The sequence below is a fragment of the Zosterops lateralis genome (genome assembly GCF_965231275.1).
Source record: "Zosterops lateralis genome assembly, chromosome: 3".
Classification (NCBI taxonomy): domain Eukaryota; kingdom Metazoa; phylum Chordata; class Aves; order Passeriformes; family Zosteropidae; genus Zosterops; species Zosterops lateralis.
The window spans coordinates 32,144,868-32,166,909 of record NC_139764.1 but is presented as its reverse complement, the minus strand read 5'-3'; the positions used below and the strand labels follow the sequence as shown (position 1 = coordinate 32,166,909).

Here is a 22,042-nt window from a genome sequence, read left to right as displayed (position 1 = left end):
GTGGCAGGGATTAACATAGAGCAGGAATGAACGACCTGAGTGATATCAAATACCAGGACTTTCAGTGGGCCCGGATTTCACACTCAGCATTTGGCACCTGAACAGTTGATTGGCAGTCTATCAGCTACTGCCCATGCAGATTTCATGCTGCCTTAGGTTCTGAGCCCTTCAGAGGAATTGCAGCAAACAGAAGGCGCGTTCCAAGAACTACACCTTCAGTTTCTCAGGAGCAGCATAGTAGCAGCGATCAAAGGAGACATTAGTGAATAAACATATTTTAATAATTGATACTATGGTTCTTCTCTGTGAATATTGATGGCTAATAAGATGCTCACTTCACTAAAGGGTTTCTGAGAAAGAGGAAGACTGAACGGTAAATTCTGGGAAAGGAAGTAATGCTTGGCAAGGTCCTTTTTAAACTTACTTTTCAAAAAGATGGATTAATCAAACACAGTATAAATTTTGGTTTTCTGCAGGGTTAAGGAGACAGTGAGCTCAGGTTGTAGCCTGCTAGCGAGAACAGTGAGGCAAACAAACTTCATAGTTCTAAGAGGAAACAGCATATTTATGAATGGGATTATTGGTGCGGTTGCTTGCCGCGGCAGGGAAAGGATTCAGTGCCCCCGGAGGCAAATTTCCAGTCCTGTGCCAACTCATATGATTATTTAGATTCGCAAAAAGTCTCTCTGAAGCCCTGTAGTGGTACAGAGAATAGGAAGCCGGATGATTCAAAGAGTTGTAGAAAATGGGTTATGAGAGGAAGGAAAACTTAGAAATTAAAGGCGAAGTTCATGTTAGAGAAACATTTTCTGTTTGGTTTTTTTTTTTTTAAATGTAATTTTGATGAAGGTGCATTTTTACAAAAAAATATAAAAATCTGCACTGATGAAACAGAGCAAATAGTTGCATTTCACACAATCCAAAACATCTATTTCTCCTTTGCAGCAGCAGTTTCCTACACAGGTCAGCATGAACTGCCCGTATCATAGACGCATTTCCACAGAAAATTAATCTGTGCATATTATTGAAACCATAAACGGCAGAAGACATCTCTGTGTGCACTAAGCTCCTGTAAGCGGCCCCATATACACAGGCACTCAGCACAAAGCGTGGAGAGCACGGTACCTGTGACCCTCAGGCAGTGCTCGGGGCTGGGCGGGCCGGGAACAGGGGACAGGGCACACCGGGCCGGGCACAGGGCACAGGGGACACCGGGCCGGGCACGGCGGGCAGGGCATCCCCGGCCTGCTTAGCCCCGAGGCAGCCCCGCCGAGCCCGGAGAGCGCCGTGCTGCAGGGGGCCCAGCAGCAGGGCTCTCTGCGGACACCAGCTCCGCTCCGACAGCGCTTGGTGGCCTCAGGAAGAGCCAGAGGCTCGGCAGCGCCCGTGTCCGCCTTCCCGAGGCGTTTGTTTACCCGCCGGGATAAGGCGAAGCCCGCAGATAATTTAGCAGCGCTGAGGCTGGCGCATCCACTGAACACTTCAGCGTGAGGTGAATTGCGGCTTCCTGCGGCGTAACTGGTGGTTCTGCCCCTGAGGAGTTTGCGGAGCCGAATGGGCCGCTCGGGGTGAGGGGCAGGCCCGGGGTGAGGGGCTGTGTGAGCGCAGGGTGCGGGAACAAAGGGAACTGACCCCGGGACACGCACACCAAGGGCCGCGATGCCGAAAGGGAAGACCCAGGCGCGGTGCGGCGCAGCGCTGGCGAACGCCGCTGCCTGCATCCATCCATCTATCCATCCATCCATCCATCTATCCATCCATCCATGTATCCATCCTCCCGCTGCCACCCGCGGCCCGGCGGCGGGACGGGACACGCGGCTTCGCTCGGCTCCCGCCCCTCGCCTGCCTGCCTGCCGGGCGGGCGGGCTGCCTCGCCTCCCTCGTCCTCTCTCCCTCCTCCTCCCTCCGCCGCTCCCTCCTCCTCCTCCTCCTCCCTCTCCCTCAGTGCCCGCCGCCCCCCCGCCCTCACCTCAGCCGCCCCCCTCTGTCTGGCTCCCCCCGCGCTGTCTGGCGGCCCCCCCGTCCCCGCGCGCTTCTCGCGAGAGCCGGGGATGCCGCCGCCGCCGCCGCCGCCGCGGAGGGGGAGACACTCGGGGGGAGCCGGTGACGTCGGGAGTTTTCCTGAAAGTCAATAACGAGCCCGGCGGAGGCGGCGGGAGGAGCCGAGAGCGGGGCCCGGGCGGCTCCGGGGTGAGTGCGCCGGGGGGGAGCCGCCGCCGCCGCCGCCCTCCTGACCCCGCGCATCGATGTTGCGGCCGCGCTGCCCGCCCGGGCGCCTCCCTGCGTAGCGGGGCGCGCAGCTCTCCATGTAGCCGCCGCCGCCAGCGCCCTGGGGCCGGAGCCGCCTCCTCCCGCCCCCGCGGAGACACCGGCCGCCAGGGACCGCCGAGCCCGGCGGGGGGACAGGGGAGGAGGCAGCGGCGCCCTCCCTCCCCTTCTCCCCCCCGAAGCCGCCGCCGCCGCCCTCGGGCTCCGCAGCAGCGCCCGCGGCGCCGCCGCCTCTGCAGGTACGGGGCGGGAGGGGCCGGGCGGCGGCGGGGGCGCTGGGGCGGCGGCGGGGGCGCTCGGGGAGGGGATGCGGGGCGGCGGCGCGGCGGGCCCGGGGCGGCGGCGCGGCGGGCCCGGGGCGGCGGGGAGCGGGGGCGCCCGTGGCCTAGCGCCGGCGGCGGGAGCGGGGCGGAGGGGCGGGGGTCGCCCCGCCGGGGTGCGGGGCCGGGGTGGGGAAGGGCGGGGCGGGGGCGTTTCGGCGAGGAGAGTTATGTAACGGCGGGGGGCGGGGGGCGGCAGGGGCAGGGCAGGGCAGGGCGGGGCGGGCGCCCCGGGGGCGCTGGATGCGCGGGGCCCGCGGTTCCCACGCGGCGGCGGCCCCTCCCCGCCTCCCCTCCCCTCTCCTCTCCGTGTCCCCGGCGCGGGATTTTATCCGCTGGGAACTTGTGTGTGTGCGTGTGCGCGGCGTGCCCGCGCCTGTGCGCGCCCGTGCCCGCGCGGCCCCGCGCCCAGAACAGCCCCGCGGGCAGCGCCGCGCACCAGGGATGGGGATGGTGATGCTGCTGCCGCTGCCGCCGGCTCCGGCTGCAAGTAAACAAACCGGCCCCCCCGCCCGCCCCCGCCATCATGGAGGCCGCGGCCCACATGCAGAAGTTGATGCGCAGCCGGCGGCCCCCGGTGACCGGCGCTCCCCCGGGCCGGGCCGGGCCTGAGGCGGGGTCTGGCCGGGCGGGGTCCCGCAGGTGCCGGGCGGGGCGGGGAAGGCCAGGCCAGGCCAGGCCGGGTGTGCCCGAGCTCCGCTGTCCCCGCGGCCCCGGCGGGGGCTCGGCCCGGCGCCCCTCGCAGCGAGATGGCAGCGCTATATATTGTAGTTTAAATGCAAATGATCGTGATGTAACCGGCGCTACCGGGCTCATAGGCTGCGGGGTTGCTTTGTATGGGCACCGCTTCTTATTTTACTTCTGGATGGGGAATCCAAGAGGTGTGAAATCGCCAGGGCTGTTTCACGTTCTCCCATGATATGTTGATTAAATGTAAAAAAAAAACCCAACAAAAAAACCAAATCTTATTTTCCTGCGGGTGGAAAGGATAAACAGTTTAATCTCTCTCGACCTTTATTCTAGTTTTGTTTTTTTTTTTTTTTTTTTTTTTTTTTTTTTTTTTTTTTTCCCCTTTAATGTAGTTACTGGTTGACTGGCTACTTGTATATATCTACATCATCTCATAATTTTTATGAAAACATGTCCCAGTGTCTGTAAAGGGTTTTATTACAAGAATTGTGACGTGGCTCATACCTGCATTGACAACTTGTTTCAATACTGAAGAAACATAGAGCACTCTCTTCTGCTAATGTTTGTTTAGGTATTGCTAAAACTTTGCTAAACATGGTTCCCCTCATTTTGCACAGAGGGTTTTATATCTCAAGGCAAGAAACATGAAGATAAGTAGACCTTAACTTATGACAAGTAACATTTTAAGCATGATCTCCTGTTTCTGTCAGCTGCACTACAGGCAAGATCTGTTTGTTTACAGGAATATGGAAAGAGAGTACATGAGGTAGAGAAGGAAGCTTGTTTTGGCTTTTAAAGTAAATGTACTACTTAAGTTTGTAGGACTGTTGGGTTTTGGTTTTTTAATTTTTTAATTTTTTTTACTTTGGTAGGAGCCTATAAATCGACCCCAATGTCTTTAATTGGATTGGGTTACTAATTACAGTCCATGTGGATATATTTTGGTTGGATGCAGCCAGTAAGTCAAGTTCAAATAAGGGCCAAAGAAAAACTTGAGAGATAAGACGTCCCTGTTTCCTAGAAGGCTACGTGTATTGTTTGAATAACTCAATTTTTTTTTTAGTCTGATGTGAGTGCATGGCGTGTGTGTAAACACAGATAATATTAACAAGACTGTCTTGTTTTAGACAGTTTATTCTATGGTTTGAATGGATTCAGTAGTCTCCTTAGTTTCATAAGTACATCTACAGAAAGTAGTATTTCAGTCTTTGCTCCCTCATTTATTCCGCATTTTGGGGGTTGATGATGTGGTTTTGAGCAAAATGCTGCTATTTTAGGGGAAGTAGGTGAGAATTCAGCCAGGTACTAGTTTTAACTTTTCTCCAGTTGAAGTAGATACAGTTATAAGGATTGGATAGCATTGATGTGCTCTAGAAATTGTTGACTGTTTGACACTGGAACTAATGCTTTGTTGAAGGGAAGATACTGTGGTGTGTTTTTTTTAAGTTTGACTCAAAACCACTTACTAGAGCTCTGCAGATGTTTGTAACCCAAGCTTCTGTTTGCAAGATGCTAACCAGAAACCGTATCTTGACTTCCTACTGCATTTTGCAACAGCATGTATCTGAAGTTTCTACTATAACCCAAAGATCCTTCAGACCACTTGGAATTAGCCTAACACCAAGTGGTTGTGTATTCTTTCACTTTCTGGGTGCACTTTTTCCCAGTTTGAAGAGACCTACCGAATAATAATTTCTATGCCCAAGAAGTATTATTTGCTAAATAACTTTGAAATACTCAATTGTTTTGGAAGTTATGAACCATTGCTAAAGTGGTTTGTGTTAAAATGCATTTGAAATTTTCATGCTGTTTTGAGGATGAAGATGATACAGTTTCTTGTAACTATTTGCTTGCAGTTTCATTTTGTGCTGTTAATGCAACAGGTGATATGGACTTTGCAACATGGTAGCCTGGCTTTCCTTCAGTTTTGAAGCAGAGACCAAATATTTTTTGGCAGTTTTTGTGGCTTGGACATGCTTCTTATTTTAGTCCACATTGGAGAGTGGAAGGGTGTGGATGTATAGTGACTATAAACTTCCTTGTGTGGTATCATACTTTCATTTTGACATGGATAATGCATAAACAAATTGATTTCCTATGAAAGTAACACACCATACCATAACTTCATGTTTGGTTGTGTATATAACAAAAGTTTTCTGTTTGAGTTTTTCCAACTAATAAAATAAACATTCTGTTCAAAATGTGCAGTACTCTCCTTGAGAACTACTGTAGCAATTCAAAAAGAGGGAATAGTTAAATGTGTACATCTATGAGTTTTGTTTAAGTTAAAAGGCAGCTTTTTCAGTATTTGTATGAACTTTACAACCCACTTCTTGTTGAAGTTGTTCACTTTTTGTGAACACTTCTTGTGAAAAGATTGCCAACTTTGGTGCCCTTTCAAATTATTCTAGAATATCAGATGAATTTGTTTTATCTGGGATTCTCATTCTGTCAGGATAGGCCTAATAAGAATACCATGGAAGAGGCAGGGGATGCTTTCTAGCACAACATGTAGTTCAGGAAGTTTTGCATTGCTTGTGAGGAAAGGTGTGGTTTCAGTGAGACATTTGCTCGTTGACCAATGCGTTTTCTTTCTGCTGTAAGGAAGAGACTTCCCCAGGATCACAGGGTCTCCTTGGTAAATAAGGGTGTTCACAAGTTACTCTTCTTTGCAACAAGTTGTTGTGGTATAGAAAAGATTACTTTCTAAAGATAAGTTACACAATAGCTGGAAAAGCTAATTCAAGGTGTTTAAAAATTAAGGTTAAAGACTGAGCAACAACAACAAAATCTCCCAATACAAACACCAAAAGCCCCCCCAAAATCTCAACCCAACTCAAAACCTACCAGCAAGTACTGAAACAATGAATGTGAAAGTTAACTTTTTAGTATTTTTCTTAGCATAAAAATTAATCTTTAAAATTTTGGTTTATACATTTATCTTGGGTAATTGTATGAACAACATTCGTAACTCCTTATAAGAGTTTGTAAGTGAAACTTATTTAGGCAAATCACTAGTTTGTACTAATATAAAAACTGCAAAAAATGCAAGGGTATAGTAGGTGATTATTTGGCATTTTATCCTTGTTCCATGACTCTAGATCAGTAAGTATGGGCATTTATGATGCATGCCAAGGATTTTAAACAGGTTATTTTTTTCTTTATTATTTAAAGATGTTGTTCAGGTGGTAGTAGGAAGATATATCAAAGTTAATACTTCCAAAAAAAAAAAAAAATCCCCCAAGATTTAATAACATTAAATGTTACAGTGAAGGAGAGTAAGAACATTTGGCTTTTGTATGTGGAGGTGCTTACTTTTGCTCGATTTAAATGTTTCTTTGATTTTTGATACTATTTGTGTCAACACTTATTATGTTTAGGATAAATAATATATGTTGAACCCATCTTGACCAATCTTCGTCTTCCACATATTCCCATGTGAGTGTCTAAGTGTGAGTCATATTGATCAAAAATAGCATTAAGAACACATTGTTGCCCTGTGATTTTTTTTTCTCTGTAATATCCTTACTAAATAACAGTAGTGATTTTTAAATTCTCTTAAGAATGTAGCTTGGTCCTCAGTATTTTGTGTGCATGTCTGAATGACTTGACAGCATGGTTTGCCAAACTTCCCTGCATTGTCCACATGGCAAAGTTGTTTGAATGTCTCCTATAGCAGGAGCAGGGATGAGGGCTCTGCTTCAGCTTTAGATCGATGAAGATCTCACCACTGCCTTTTTGTAGGTGTGGAATGTCAGTGCCCAACAATTGACAGCTTCTTGTACAGCTGGTTTAGCACCACAGAATTAATGCAGTGGTTCTCAGTCTCAGCAATCTTGCAAAACAGTTTCTACCAACACACATTTATTTTTTTTTCTCTCAGCATGCAGTGTGTTTCTTGAGATATGTAATTGTTGCAGCTCGTCTCTTGAGCTTTTATTGGAATTATTATATCCTTTTCTGAAGGTATTGATGCACTTTGATACAGGGAATTAAGGTTGTACATGTGAGTTTTGTGTAATCTGACTTTTTGCATAATATTTGCCAAAGACCTTCACTTAGTGAGCTCTGCACCCGTGTGTAAGTTAAGGTGGTAGAGAATTCCTTCTGTCCTTAGGAAATCCAGATCTCAGGTTTATGAAAATAATGCATTTTGGGTGTGAACAAGGAGATCCAAAGATTGTAAGTTAGAAGTTGATTATGTTCTAGGCATGTTGCAGTGTCAGGATTTGACAGTAGGTTCAGCAGTGTTTGGTTGCTCTTTAGAAAGGAATCACAAAGTTCATTCCTATTACAAGACAATTCAGAATTTGATTAGTTCAATGTAGACATAATAAATAAAACCTGCTATGTAAGAGTTTGTATAAGGAGTTTTATAAAGTTGTTACAAGTAAATTTCTAATACCAGTTTTCTTAAAGTTCATTGAGAATTTTAATATGAAATGTAGTTTAAAAAGTATTTGCAATGCCTATCATGGAGATATCTTGGGATTTTTAAAATATTTGTTTTAAAAACTGCTTAGAAAGTATAAATAAAACCTACTATGTAGGAGTAGCTATTTGGTAGGTGTGTCACTGAACTTTTCTCATCTTTTATATTAGTATTTTTTTCCCTCAGTACTTTCTCGTTTTTCATGAGTAGTTCATGTGTTTCTGGTTTTTATTCAGTGGTGTGCTTGGTCTTTTATGCACAGTACTGAGTTTTGCTGCAGAAAAGTTGCCATCACAGAAATAATTAAATACATGAGATTAATGAAACTTTGATTTGTGTCTCTTGAAAGGTATCTTTTAAAATGTCTCCTAGAATAACTAGGAATTTCCAGATTCTTTGAACTTTTGAAAATTAGGTTAGTTTTTTTTCCTGAGTCTTTTAGACGTCTAAAAGTAATTTTAGTTTGTTCTAAAAATATGGAACTTATGTTTATTTTTTCTTCATTGTTTGAGTATTTTCTAAACTATATTTTTAAAGAGCAAAGGAACTTTGTCTCTGAAAGACAAGGATTAGTATTCCTACATTAATCTATGGCAAATTAAACCTATTACATGTGTTTTGAAGGGTTGAGTGAAGTAATATTACCATAGTTGTGATACTCAGCTCAGCTAATCCTTGATTTGACTTCCACTGAGTCTCAAAACTCTCTCAAGATCATTGCCTCAGTAACTTTTTTTAATACATAATTTTAGCCCTCCCTTCATCTTTTCTACTTGAAATGTATCTTTTGGTTACATTTCAGACATCCACTCTAATAAGTTTTATCTCTGCTTCTGTCTGCTTTTCAGTTATTGTTTTATGTGATTTGAGGGAGACGAAAAGGATTTAAAGCATTTTTGTCAATAAACACAAGGCAAAACAATGGGTTGTTAATGTTTCACGTGGGATTCTAAAGAAACAATTTAGTTACATTTAGAAACTTCCTTTATACCTTGGTAAACAAAGGCAAGGGTGGCTTTGTTCACCTTTCTTTAATTATACCTTTGTCCTTTAAAATAACTTGCTTTGTCATTGTGATAGGAAATAAAATACAGAATGATGATTTCTTTCCTGATAAACTTATTCAGTTGCAGAATCTAAATAAAACATCTAACTTGTATATTAATATTTCAGTGTGCCTGCATTCTCCTAACTAGGCTTATCTGAGCGTACATTAGTTATGTGAAGCTTTTTGACATACTGAAAGTGAAAATAGAGCACTGCAAATATTAAGCATACACGTAAGCATGCATTGGAAAGAGCTATTTATGTTTTCCAAAGTATTTTAGTTTTCCTTACCACAAGGTGTGGGCAGTGCCATTTTCCTATCATGTCCCTCATTATTCCAAATCAAAACTTACAAAGTAAAACTGTTACAAGTAAATTTCTAATACTATTTTTCTTAAGGTTCACTGAGTCTTTTAGTATGAAATTTAGTTTAATAAATATTTGCGATGACTGTCATGGAGATATCTTGGGTTTTTTTTAATATTTGTTTTGAAAACTGTAAATATGTCTACTTAGAAAGTGTTTAAGGTATCTTTCAGAATTTTAATCATATGTACATGAAATTTACTGTTTTATAAATTTAGGATCTATTTTCTTTAATCCTTTTTTGTTAATTTCTTTGTCTTGTCAAAACAGTTCATATTTTGTGGTGGTTTGGTATTGTGGGCTTTTTGTATTTCTTTTTTCAATCTTTAATTGACTTAATAAGTTGGACAAACACTATGTGCCTAGAGGTTCCTTTTTCCTCAGTCTGATTGTGATAGTATTTAAATCAGTCAGTATAACCAGAATTCCAGAATAGGTAGTTTATAAAAGCCTGTATAAATATTTCAAATTTTTTGGATAAGGCACTTACCTGAGTGTGATTCTTCCATTAACAATATAGTCTAATTTGATTTAGCAAGTTTTGTAGCAATCTCTGTTCTGTCACATAGTCTTTTGTGTAGTTTTTGGTGATGTGCAATATATCCTCTATTTGTTTGGCCAGCTTTGCTAGGGGAGGAGGATATGCATGTGTTTTTCATATAAGTAAACCCTGGATTTCAGCTTCCATTCCTAAAGATAACTCTGGTTTTAGTTTAGAGCTTTGACATTTTGAATTCCTTGCTCTGGGAGTGAAACCTGCATTGGAAGGAGTTACAGCCAGCTCAGCTGTTTGGGAGGAGTCAAACTCAAATTTGAGAAGAACTTTTTAATAGCTTGATCTGCTACAAAAAAAAGCCCCCAAAGCAAGGAAGCAGACGTGTGTGATGGAAGCCATGGAGAACTGCTTTTTTGGTGATGTGGGTATTGTTTGCATGTGCAAAATGATTCAGTTACTTTTCTGAAAAATAAGAAGCTAGAGATGATGAGATTTGGCTCTGCTTCCATGGGGTACCAAAGAATCTCAGTGAGTCAGGCAAAAGGAATCAGAAAGGTTCACTTACTATTCTTTTCTCCCCAAACATTTTACTAAACAAATGATTACTTGTAAAAGAGGAAGATGGTAGTACTCATATATTAAGAGAACAAGGTTGGATGATTGATTGAGTTGATAATGGTACAAGAAGTTATGGGGATCATCTCTGGAAGCACTGAAATTGATTCTCCTGGTATTCTCTCTGGCAACTTCACTTGGTAAATGTGAGAGTTTCTGTTTTTTTCTCAGCTCCAAAATTGTTGAAAGTAGAAGCCTGTGTTTGTGAAAGTTCTTACAACAGAGAACTGAATCATACAATTTACACTGAATTTATGGGTGCTGTCTTCTTTACTCAGCTGTCTCTTGTCATGGGGAGAATGGGAAGATGCCCAGATTTCAAAGGAGTCTTGTCTGTTGTTATGAATCTCAATGATAATTCACTTGCACATAGTGGTTGTTAAATGTAGACCTGAAACACAGTTTTTAGTTCTTTATTCTTGGTAGGGATTTCTTTCCTTCTCACTATTCACCAACTCTCTGTAGGAGGCTGACTGCTGTGATGGACATCCTTTAATTTCAAAAGAGAAGCTGGGGAAAAGCTGTCTTCCTACTGAATGGTCCATTGCTCATTTTAATTGTCGAACTTATAGTTCCCATGTCGTAGCATCATGAAGCAAGATGGTTTTTCTCTATATTGCTGGAATTCTTAAAGTTCAAGATGAAAACTGAGAAGGTGTTGGCTGGTTTTTCCCATGGCTCAGGGAAACTATGAGTCTTGGCACAGGGATCCAGAACTCTGTTGCTTGTAGTAGTCTCTGCTTAATCTTTGGTCAGAAAGTTGCCTTTGTAACCTTTACAGCTAGGAACTTAAAAGTATAATACTAGCTCTTTAGAATTGTGCTGAATTCTTTTATCTCACACTACAAAAGTGGCTTAATAACTTTCTGAAGAAAAAAGGAAAAGTTGTGCATTTTTTGTGAGATAAAACCCCCCAGCAGGTGTTTACATAGAATCATAGAATCATTTAGGCTGGAAAGGATCTTTCCAACCACTAACCTAATACTGCCGAGTCCACCACTAAACTGTGTCCCTAAATTCTTCACATCACTGATTGTAATGGAGTAAATTTTTACACCTGCATTGTAAAGTATGCTGAGAGTGGCCTCTTGTATGTATTGTGCATATACATGACTATCTGATACTGTCTGCAGGATATGCACAATATACTGTTGGAAAAATAGCTTCCAAGTTTGATAAGATACAAAAAAAATGGTGGTGGGGGGAAGCAATCTGATGTGTTCTTTAGTTGCTGGAAAATATATAAAACCAAGTCAAGTTATTCCCTGTAGGAAGCAGCTGTAATGCAAAACATTGTCAAATCTAGTTCTAACATATTTTTCTCCTATTTCTGTGGCTTCCTTCTATATAGCAGTAAGGTAAACTGTAAAAATTACTGCATACCAGCTGCTGAAACTTCAAGTGCATTGGGAGAGCAGAGTTGATTGCTAACAAGTATTTAAGTTCTGTGCCAGATGTGCAGAATAAACATTTCTGTAGCTTTTCTTGAAGTAGTTGAACTATAGATGAAATGCTGTTTTCATGTTAGAGTTTTTGTTCTGTGTGTTTCAGACAAATCCTTTACAACTATGCACAATTCTTTATCACATCTTCAGGGAAGAAGGCTTTTGTGTGACTGTTTTTCACTACAAAGGCCAGTTTTGGTCACAATAAGAAGTGATTCTCAAAATTCTGCTCTTCTGGAGCATTGCTGAATGACTTCTGGAGTAAAGGAGTACAGCTTTTAGAAAGGCTCAAAGGCATTTAATAAGGGATAATATTACAGATGCTTACAAATGACTTCTTGAAAGTGTAGTGTGCACATATAACCTTTATTTTCATTAGCTTTTTAATGCTTTGATTTGTCTCCTTCAGCTTCCTGTGTAATTCAGCTTGACTTTTAATTACCCATTAATGGAGCAATCGATACATCCATAGAACTGTTGGTAATTCTAAAGTTGGTTCTGGTAATACTGTGAAGCTAAACTGGGGATAGTGCAGCTAATTTTATCACCATATTGATGTGATTTTTGTATTTTGGGGATTTTGTTCAAAATTCAGCAAAGCAGTACATGTGATGGGTGGGATGGAAGCCTACAGACACACACTACAGATTGTTTCAGGCGCTGTCTGACATGAAAGTCGGTCATAGATCAGATTTTGATTGCGTAACACGAACTTAATTGTAATCAGTGGGTAAATAGGGAGCTTTATGAAATTCATTCATAAATCATGGACTGATTGATCAGTCTGTGGGCAGACAAGATTATTGCTACTTAGTACAGAAGTTAATTTCTTACAGCTGTGTCTTTACCAGTAAGAATAAATCATTGCACTGCACATCAAAAATGGAAAGTACATTAAATTTACCAATTTAAATATATTGCAGCATACACCAACCCAAGGTAAATACTGAGTGTTACATTGCTTCTTGTGTCTTTATAGCTGAAAAAAAAATTCAATTGTGATTACTTTTCAAAGAATGCAATGAAAGTCTTGTAGAAAACTGAACTTAAGTTGGGTATTTGGAAATTGATGTGCTTACACTTGATTCTCAGAACAGCTGCTCTTAGGTCACAGTTGTTTGACACCCACCTCTGGGCTTTGTAAAGATTTATGGGTTTGTAATAAGAGCTGATGCTGTGCTGCAGTGATCCAGAACGGCAGAACAGCAGCCTGCTTTCAGGCACGTGTCTTAATCTGTCAGATCTCTTTTCATGCACAGCTGATAGACTTGCTTATCTTGTTTGAAGCATGCAAACAAAAGTTCTGATAATGTCTGACCCAGAAATTAGCTCTTACATTAGTGAGGTGCAGAATGTGGAAATGCATGCTTTGGTTATTTCTGCTGTACTTGCTTGCATATAAAATGATGCCTAAGCAGCTAAAGTTAGATCAATTAACATCAGTCAAGCATTCTCATGTCCTTCCAAAATGTACATAACATTTTCTTTCAACTCTTATGAAAGCTTAAAGAGGGTGTGTTTCTATAGATGCAGGTGTGTGGTGTCCTGCTGGACACGACAGGGTGTGATGCCAAAGCCAAAGGTTGTGTGTCACCTGCGCAGGTCTCGCTGCCATATCTGCCAGTGCCTTGGGGATGTTTCAGAGACACAGTACTCAATATTACTTAAACTTCACAGTATTAATGAGTTTAACGTTGTGATTTTTACTTTAATGCAGCCAAATTACCGAGTGTTTTCAAAAATATAGTTTAGTGAAAGCAAGACATAAATGGGCTCTCCAGAGTGTTTCTGTAAAATTGGGTTGTACTGTATTTTTGTTGCATACCACTGGAAAAAATTCTCATGCCAAGTTTTATTTTGCATGTTACAGCATCCATGCAGAAGTAGCCTTCCATCTAGCTGCTGTGTCATGCAAATACACATATTTCAAATGATAAGTAAGAAATAACCTGTATGTCTATAATGGTTCAGTTTTTAGTTTGTACTTAATTGTGTACTTAATTGATTTCCCAGTGCTTTCTTCATTCATTGGTTGCACAGATTGCTCCTAGCACAGTCATATTTGTTTCTTTCCTGTTTATATTTGTGGGTCAATCTACTAAATGGATATGTATGGGTTGCATTTGATACCACTAAACTTGTGTGAGGGTTCCTGTTCTGTGCCAGCACTGTGTACATGTGTGCTCCTGTGTGCAGAGCTGTGGAAGGGTGTTCCTCCACCATCAGAGAAATCCCATTTCTCGGCTTCCCACGCTTTTCTGGATGAGCATTATTTGAACACGTCTTTTTATTTTGAAGGTTAGAGAGGAAAGGCAGTTTGCTGGCAAAAGGAAGCATCTCCTGGCCTCTCTTCCTACTTAATTGTAGTGCTATTTATCTCTTCTTCACAGCTGTTAGGTACTCTGGGAGTGAGGTGGTCAAAAGAGAGGGTTGTGGCTTCTGAGAGTGGTATGTCCTGTTCCAGGACTAACTTCCCTTCTCTGCCCTGCAGGCTGAGGTTTGTAGGGAAAAGAGCACTCTTGTCATTGCCTGGCTTAAAGCTTTGAGAGAATGTGCACTCCTTCTTTTCATAAACTGAACATTTGGGGTGTTTTTGGTTAATATGTACTTTCAATAAATTGTTTTTCTGTTTCTGTACTTGGAGATGACGCTGTTTTTGGAAAACTGTTTTAAGTTCAGGATTTGTATTGACTGTAATAAAATTATAGTGAAAGTAGCAAGAATGTAACCTTTCATTCCATTTTCTCACACTGTTAATAAGATTGTAGGTAGCCCTAATAGAGGAAGCACTTGTCCATTGCATGGGTTCTGACAACTGTGGGAAAACTCCTGTGTGTTCAGAGTTGGGCCTTTGAAGCAGGGCCGGCAGCCTTTCATTTAAAACAGCATCCTGTGCATTAGTACAAGAGAATTCTGCTGTGTGCCTTTTATAAAAAAGTGCCATATGACTTAAATTTTAACACATTCTGCTGCTTTTTAGTATTGTAGTGTTCATGGAAAATGTGCTGTAAGACTAGAAACATGATTGTGTTATACAGTTAATTAAAAATAAAGGCAGATTTTTAATATGAGCTCAGTCAGTAAAATACATCAACAAAGACTTTTTTGTTGGCTGTCAAGTGAGAAAACCAGAAAAGACTCAAATTCTTTCTCTAATATTTCCTTCCAGTCTGACTCATCAGTAGAAATTGTGAAGAGCTGCAGAAGAGAAGCCAAACAGACAAGCTGGTAACTCAAAGAAATACTCTTTTGAGTTTGGGGTTCAGAGTGGAGTCATCATGAGCGATGTTACCATTGTGAAGGAAGGCTGGGTACAGAAGAGGGGTAAGTTGTACCTTTTAATGGAAAGTGCTTCTGATGTCTTCCTACACTGCGTGCAATGGTATTACGTGGTTACACAGATGAATGTTGATTTATCTTCTGGACAGGGGCAAGCTAATCTGAACATATGCTCAGGTTAAGGCCTTGTTGGGATTGATACATAACCCTCAGCACTGCCCCTGTTTGTGGGGGTAACTGACAGTGCAGAGAAAGTTCAATAATTCCCACTTCACCTTAAAACTTGTTGCTGCAGCTGCTGTTACCTGTGTGTCATGCTGAGCTGGCTGTTGTGGCAGCTGGAAGAGGCAGTAATAGAGGTGTGCAGTCAGAGGTTCCCTGGAAGCTGCTGTAGATGTGATACTTTGTGTGAAATTTCCTAGATGCCAAAATCATTCAGTGTGGTTCAGCTTGTGTTACGGATGCAAGTAGTCCCAGTAAAATCAACATGATACTTGCATAAAGCTCAGCAAATACCTAATTACTTAGCAGACCTGGAAGCCATATGATTAAAGAATATGTTCCTAAGTACAAGCCAATATAAAGTATGATTTTCTGTTATATTTGAATTCCTGTGAATTCTTGAGATGTCTCTTTAAAATGTTTCACGATTGCAGATTTAAGGAGATTGCTGTATGCTCAGCTTTGAGTGTGAAACCTCTAGAAATATCTGGGATTCATATCATGTGATGAACTTTGGATGAAATTTTCCATGCTTCATGCTGCTCTGCTTTAGGTTCTGGTTACACACATGATTATTTTCAAAAGAATATAACCTCTCTCACAGAGAGGAGGTGATCTAGGTTTTAGAGTGTTTTATGCCATGAGTTTCTGTGATCCTAGCCTGGAAAGATTAGACTGAAATAGTGGGAACAAAATTACCCTTTAATTTACAAAGAAATGCTTTGCTTCAATAGCAATGTGTGAAGACAAAGATCATTATTAGCTTTGTTATTGCAGATTGACATTAAATGTCGAGGAAGGCAAGATAATGAGAGAAAATTTTATTATTCTTTTATTATTCCTGCATAAATTATATTTCAGGATGCATTATGGGTATTGTAAATCAAAATAAGCTAAACCATGTTAAGCTTAAGGCCTGCTTCCTATTTTGCAGTATATACGTGTATTTATAACATAATATTTTACATGACAGGAACTATTTAAAATTTTAAATTATTTTTCCTTCGTGCCTTGTTATTGTTTCCTCAGTTTGGAAATCTGATTTCCTTTTTTGATTATTTCATATAAATTTCTTTCAAATGTATTTGAATAGTTAGGATGCTCCAAATAATTTTCTTTTACATGGTTTCAGTTCCTTCAGGTAATGTTGTTCATTCTTATTACAACTGCTGTCAACTTTCTGAGCACTGTATATGCGTATATTAATTACTGGGATCCAGAAATGGACAATGTACACAGAAATTCAATGTCTTACTTAATATTTGAAATTCTGAAATGTTAAATAAAGGTTTTTCTTCTCACTCTGTTTTACTATCAATTAATTGAAGAAAAGCCCACCAAGTTGACATTTGGAGGTCAATTGTGTTAGTAATTATTTTCTTTTCCAATTGAAGACATTTCATGGCTTGCATTTTTCCTTATCATAAATAACTTAAAATTTATGTGTTTTTTTTTTTTTCTTCTTGCTATATGTAACTGTGTAGATTTTAGTGGAAGTTTTTTTAATTGCATCTAATGTTGTCCTTAATTTTCTTTGTCAGACTTTTTCTGGTTGTTGGTGGGTTAAAGTGTTTCTTCTGTTTCTGGAAACAAAAGGAAAAGCACGGTTGTGTTTCACAACACTAAGAATTCATAAGCATTTTATTCAATGGTTATACGTTTCATGTAATTACAACTTCTACTCTGACCTTGCTCTGGAGTAAGAAAATCAAACTTGTTAAGTGCATTTGTTAAATGTTGCCAAGAAAAAGTATCCAACTTCAATCTATATTCTGAGAATACGCTCAGTAAACACTTATTTTGGCAGCTAAATGTTCTCTGTCTGTGCTAAGAGGCATCGTGGGATTGGGTAAAGCTGTCTTGCTTCCACAGGCGATCACACTGTTACAGTTTTAAAGTGAATTCTTTGATCATCAACACTTGATACTCATTGGCTCAGTTCACAGGCTGGTTTTGGTAGGCACAAACCATGTTCCACCTAGGGAAGAGTGAGTGTGGGATCTCTTCTCCAGGCAGGCACTGAATGAATTCCAGCCCCAATGACTGGTCCCTTGGACAGCTCCAAGCTGAGTGTATGCTGTATGGTGCAGCATGAATTTCTGAGGCTCCAGACTGAAATTATCTAGAAATAAAACTTGTAAACTCTTCCTGCTGGGAACACAGAGGCCTGGGCTGCTTCATTTGACTGATCTGTTTCTACTATACTGAATTACATGGTTATGTGACTATAGCCTTGAACCTCTTAAAATTGTCCTCCTTAGCAGTCAGTATGGTTTGTGATACAAAGAAAGGGAAAAAAATCCAACTTCTTTTTGTGATTCACAGCCCAGTCAGGAGTATGAAGATGACTTGAAGGTATTGGGATGAAAAATGGTTTTGAGGAGCTGTCTAATGAGATGGGCCATTACAAAGGCGAGTTAGGTGAACTCAATGTAGAAATGAGAGGGGAGGACTAAAAATAGAGCTGGAGATCTGTCTCTGAATTGAGACTCTGCTAGAGAGACGCTAGGGAAGACAGGGTATGTTAGGGCACCGTGAATGGCTGTGAAATGCAGTGAAAATATGTTTGCTTTATTATTATTCTTAGTGCTGTATCCATATCAGTAATAGAGGGCTGAAGGCTATATGTTTGTAAAGTTGTAAGCCTGCTGGTGAGCACTGAAGAATCAGATGTGATCCTACACAGTTGGGTTCAAAGCCCTGTTTTTCTGTGTGTGTCTAAATGAGGCACCCAATAAAGTATTAATGCTTTACTTGAAGTTAAGAAATGGCAGAATTAAGTTTTTTTGATCATACTTGGACTGGGAGTAGTCTTTAGGAGAAGCAGTTTCAGTGTGGTGAGACTAGATGATACTGTGGAAGAATAAGCAGTTGTATATAAAAGGTCAAAGGAGCAGAGATGACAGGCTGGAGGCGAGAAGTTTGGACAATAGAAGACACAAAACCCAGGGAGAAGCAGTTCCTGAGAGGCTTGGGGAACCTGGGGTCCCAGGTGAAAGGAGACCCTGACACACAGTAACTGGGTGTGCCTGAGCAAGTAATGCAGCTCAGCAAGAGCAGCTTCGGAGAATGAAATAATTGGTGATGGGGACTCAATATCTATCTACACTTACTACATTTGTAAAGTGAAGTGGGCGTTAATTTGGACTGGTTTCTGTCTGCTTCTGTGCCCCTTGGGCAGTGGTAGTGTTCCTGGAGTACATACTGTGGCTTTTACTTTCACCTGAAAGGAGCCAGGTTTGTGAACTGTGGGACTGCTTCAAGGAGCAGATAAAAGTGCATTCAACTGGGATGGTGGGGAGATTTGCTGCAAAAGCACTTTCCTTATCTGAACTAAAGTACTAATTCAGATCCCTCTGAGACATCAGGACTTGAACAAGTAGAGAGCCAACAGAGCAGTCTTCTTAGAGCAGGGTCTCTGCTCAGGCAAGAGAGGAGTGGGAATGTATTTTGTAAGGATGGCTTTATGATTGTAACTCGCTGTCTTAGATCCAGTGACAAGAACCAAGCAGCTCATGGCCTGTGTCCATGTGAGGCTACAAAGATATTTTTGCAATTCACTGGCTCAGTGAGGATAATTTTTCTTTCTTTCTGTTCTTCAGTTATACCTGTTGCCAGATTAGGAGAGAGATGCATTGTCTTCCTTTATGAGTTTACTTTTTAGATGACGCCAACATTTTTCCTTCTAATACATACAAGGAATGAGATGAAAGGGAAGCAGTTTTGACTAAAAACATTAAATACAGTGACCTGAACCTTGTTGCTGATATGCAGAAATTAAATATTTGACATTACTGCAGTTAATGTAAGCACTCTGAAGTAATTGCCAAAATGACTTTTACATTTTGGATTTGCAGAGGACAGTGTTTTGCAGAGTGAGTTTCTTTAAATTTATGTAAAAGTTAGAATTTTTAATTTTACCTAAGATACTTTCACTGTATTTACTAAATAAAATTTAATGATTTGCAGAGAGGGTATGTTTTTAATTTACCAGTTTGGGAACAGATTTTTTTTTTACATGATGAACATGCCGAGTGTGATTAGGGCTGTATCATTACAAAAGTGAGTTTTATGCATATAATTCATGTGGTATTTTTTTTCTTTAAAGTCAGAGTTTTCCGAGTTGTAGACTTGACCTTGTCTTTGGTCTATAATAGTCACAACAATTAGATTTAAGAATCTTTCATAACTATGCTTAATTGCAACCTAATTTCTTTATATATAACCTGTGCACAGAATTTCAATTAATTTAAACGTATGAAAAGATTTAAGAGTTTCTGTTACCATGTTATTGAAAGATCATTAGGGACAAAGGAAGAATTGACACAGATGCTAACTTTTTAAAGGACCCAGTTTTAAATTTAATGTGTCAGCTAACTTTGTAATTGAAAGAGTAAGGTTTTGAGTTTGGTGAGGATATACCTAGTGTGTAAGGCACAACACGACGGCTAAATCATAGTTTAAAGACAAAGTGATATGTTGTCAGTTTAAGTCAGCACTTGTGTTGTCACGCTTGGATTGCCTTACCTCTGTTTGGGCTTTGGGGTTCTGGTGTGGTGTGTCAGGTAACGCGGTTGGCAATGGCCATCATCACATGTACCAGCATTCCAGTTTTGTAGAGAGGGAACCTCATCACATGGCTCACATGTACCAGCATTCCAATTTTGTAGAGAAGGAACCGAAGTCTGTAATTGTTGTGGCTTAACTGTAATAACTTAAGAAGTTAGATGTAATGAGATGGTGGTAAAAAAAACAGATGTCATGAGCTTTCCTGTAATGAGATTGTCCTGTAAGTAGTGTATCACTGAAATAATGTAATATGATTTTTCACTCAATGTTTGTCTTTTTTTTTTAAGTACCTTTTATAACTTCTTAGTATCTAAAACTGAAGTAGTGCTGGTATTTCTAAACTTGTACAGTTCACAGAATGTGTTTGATTTACTGTGATGAGATTGACTCAACTCCACTCTGTTTTAATTTTTGAGATTCAGGACATGATGCAGGTATCATGGGATTTTGAGAAATAACTATGTGGAAAATATTTACTGTTGTATCTTCTATCAAGAAAAATAAATAGTGTAGTGGAATAAGTCCATTGTTCCAAATAGTAATAGAATTGTTGTTTAAAGTACAAATTATTTATAGTCTTAGGGTAACGTGTCTTCTCCTTCCTCCCTCTGGCTCAAATCCAGAAAAAGAACTCTATTATTTAATGTGGTGGACATTGGGTTTTACAGTTGAATCAAGACCAAACAGATGTTAATTTTGGATATGCACACTGGAGATTGAGTTCATGTGGTATGTTTGCAGTTTCTTTCTTTTTTAGTTTTTTTTTTTTTTTTTTTTTGGTCATTTGTTGTGTTTTGGGGTCTTTTTCAGTATTTTTTTAATGGAGACATAAATGCCTTGATTGGAAAATTAATCTCAGAAGTTATGGTATTAATTGAGTGTTTTTCACAACCTGTCAGAAATCTTGTTTGCAGATTGTCTGAATTATTTGAGCAATTTAACACACCTCTAACAAAGACAAATTTAAATAGACTGTGTTGAACATCTGCTACACAAAGTAGAAGAAATTTAAAGATTTTTTTTCTAATTGTCTTAGCAAATAGTTTAAGGTAAAGTCTTGATTGATAAATGACATGAAACTAAATAAGCCTTTCATATTGTAGTTGTTCTACTCTAATTCTAATTAATGCAAAATGTGAAGTTCCAGCAAAATATGTGAATGTAAAAGAGGCAGTTCCATGTGGACCAAAGGGAGGAAAAATGGCAGTGTGACCTTTCTTATATCCTTATATGGTAGCTAATTTTTTTTTTTTTTTTTTTTTTTTTTAATTCCTGGATAGTTAAGAGATTGTTGTATCTTGCACTCAGTGTAGAAAGGATTTAGGTAAATCTGTAAAGTTTCCTGCAGTTAGCAATGTTTGGGGTTTCTTTGTTTGTATGTTTTTGTGGTTATTGTTGGTTTTTTGTTGCTTTGCTTTTTTGTTTGTTTGGGTGGGTTTTTTTCCCCACGTACACTATGAGCAGAGATTTATGTATTTAGATGCTGTTTTTCTGCAACTACCCCACTGGGAGAGGAGGGCCTCTGAGCCCTTTCTCTGTCCCACTCACTTTGTAGTTGACTACCAAGATCTTCCTTTTGGAATAATTATAACCTTTTTATCCATACTTTTCCTTGAAGAGGAAAGATCACAACCATATGAAAATCTTAAACTTGGTGTAACTAGAATGAGGCATTCTCTTTGCTAAATAACTTTATTCCAGGTACTTCTTAGGTGGTGCATAGATGAGTGTAATTTTTGTAACTCTCTGCCTTGTACTATTACCAGTTTCTGTTCTTAAAGGCAGTTTGCAATAGAAATTGAAGTATGAAATGTGAAGTATTTTAAACAATCTCAAGAGTATCCTTGCTGCAATGTCCTTGCTGAATGCCAGTTTAGATAATTGTGCATGGTTGATTAATTTTAAAATTTTTTAAAAATTGTTTTTGTTTTTTTGTAGCTATAATGCAGACTGCTACCAGTTTTGAAATGGTTGTACAGTTTTGAATCTCATCAATAAAAATGAAGCTCTCATACATGGAGCTGTTTTGTAGATGATAGGGGTTAAAATTCTGTGCATGTTCTTTGATTGAATGTGTTAGTTCCTACCAGTAGTATGTCAGATAGAGGATACAGTAATATCTTTGAATGGAGGAAGGTGTTCTCCTATGTCTATAATAATAGTGTATTATTAACATGGAACATTCATGGGTATATCAATATATTTGACCTTAAAACTATTGATGTTTAGATTTCTGAAAATATGTTAACCAAATTCAATACCTAAATCAAATCTTTCTTTGTTTTCCCTGCAG

General features: G+C 40.3%; 1 protein-coding gene across 1 annotated transcript in view; it reads left to right on the top strand.

Moving 5' to 3' along the window:
* The first annotated feature begins 2,089 nt into the window (after nt 1-2,089).
* AKT3 (AKT serine/threonine kinase 3) overlaps nt 2,090-22,042 on the top strand; it is a 380,155-nt gene continuing 360,202 nt past the window's right edge. Inside the window, exons 1-2 of the mRNA XM_083857259.1 lie at nt 2,090-2,190; nt 14,849-15,003. Of these exons, the coding sequence (XP_083713385.1) occupies nt 14,958-15,003 (46 nt within the window). The 5' untranslated portion in view covers nt 2,090-2,190; nt 14,849-14,957. The remainder of the gene's footprint in view (nt 2,191-14,848; nt 15,004-22,042) is intronic.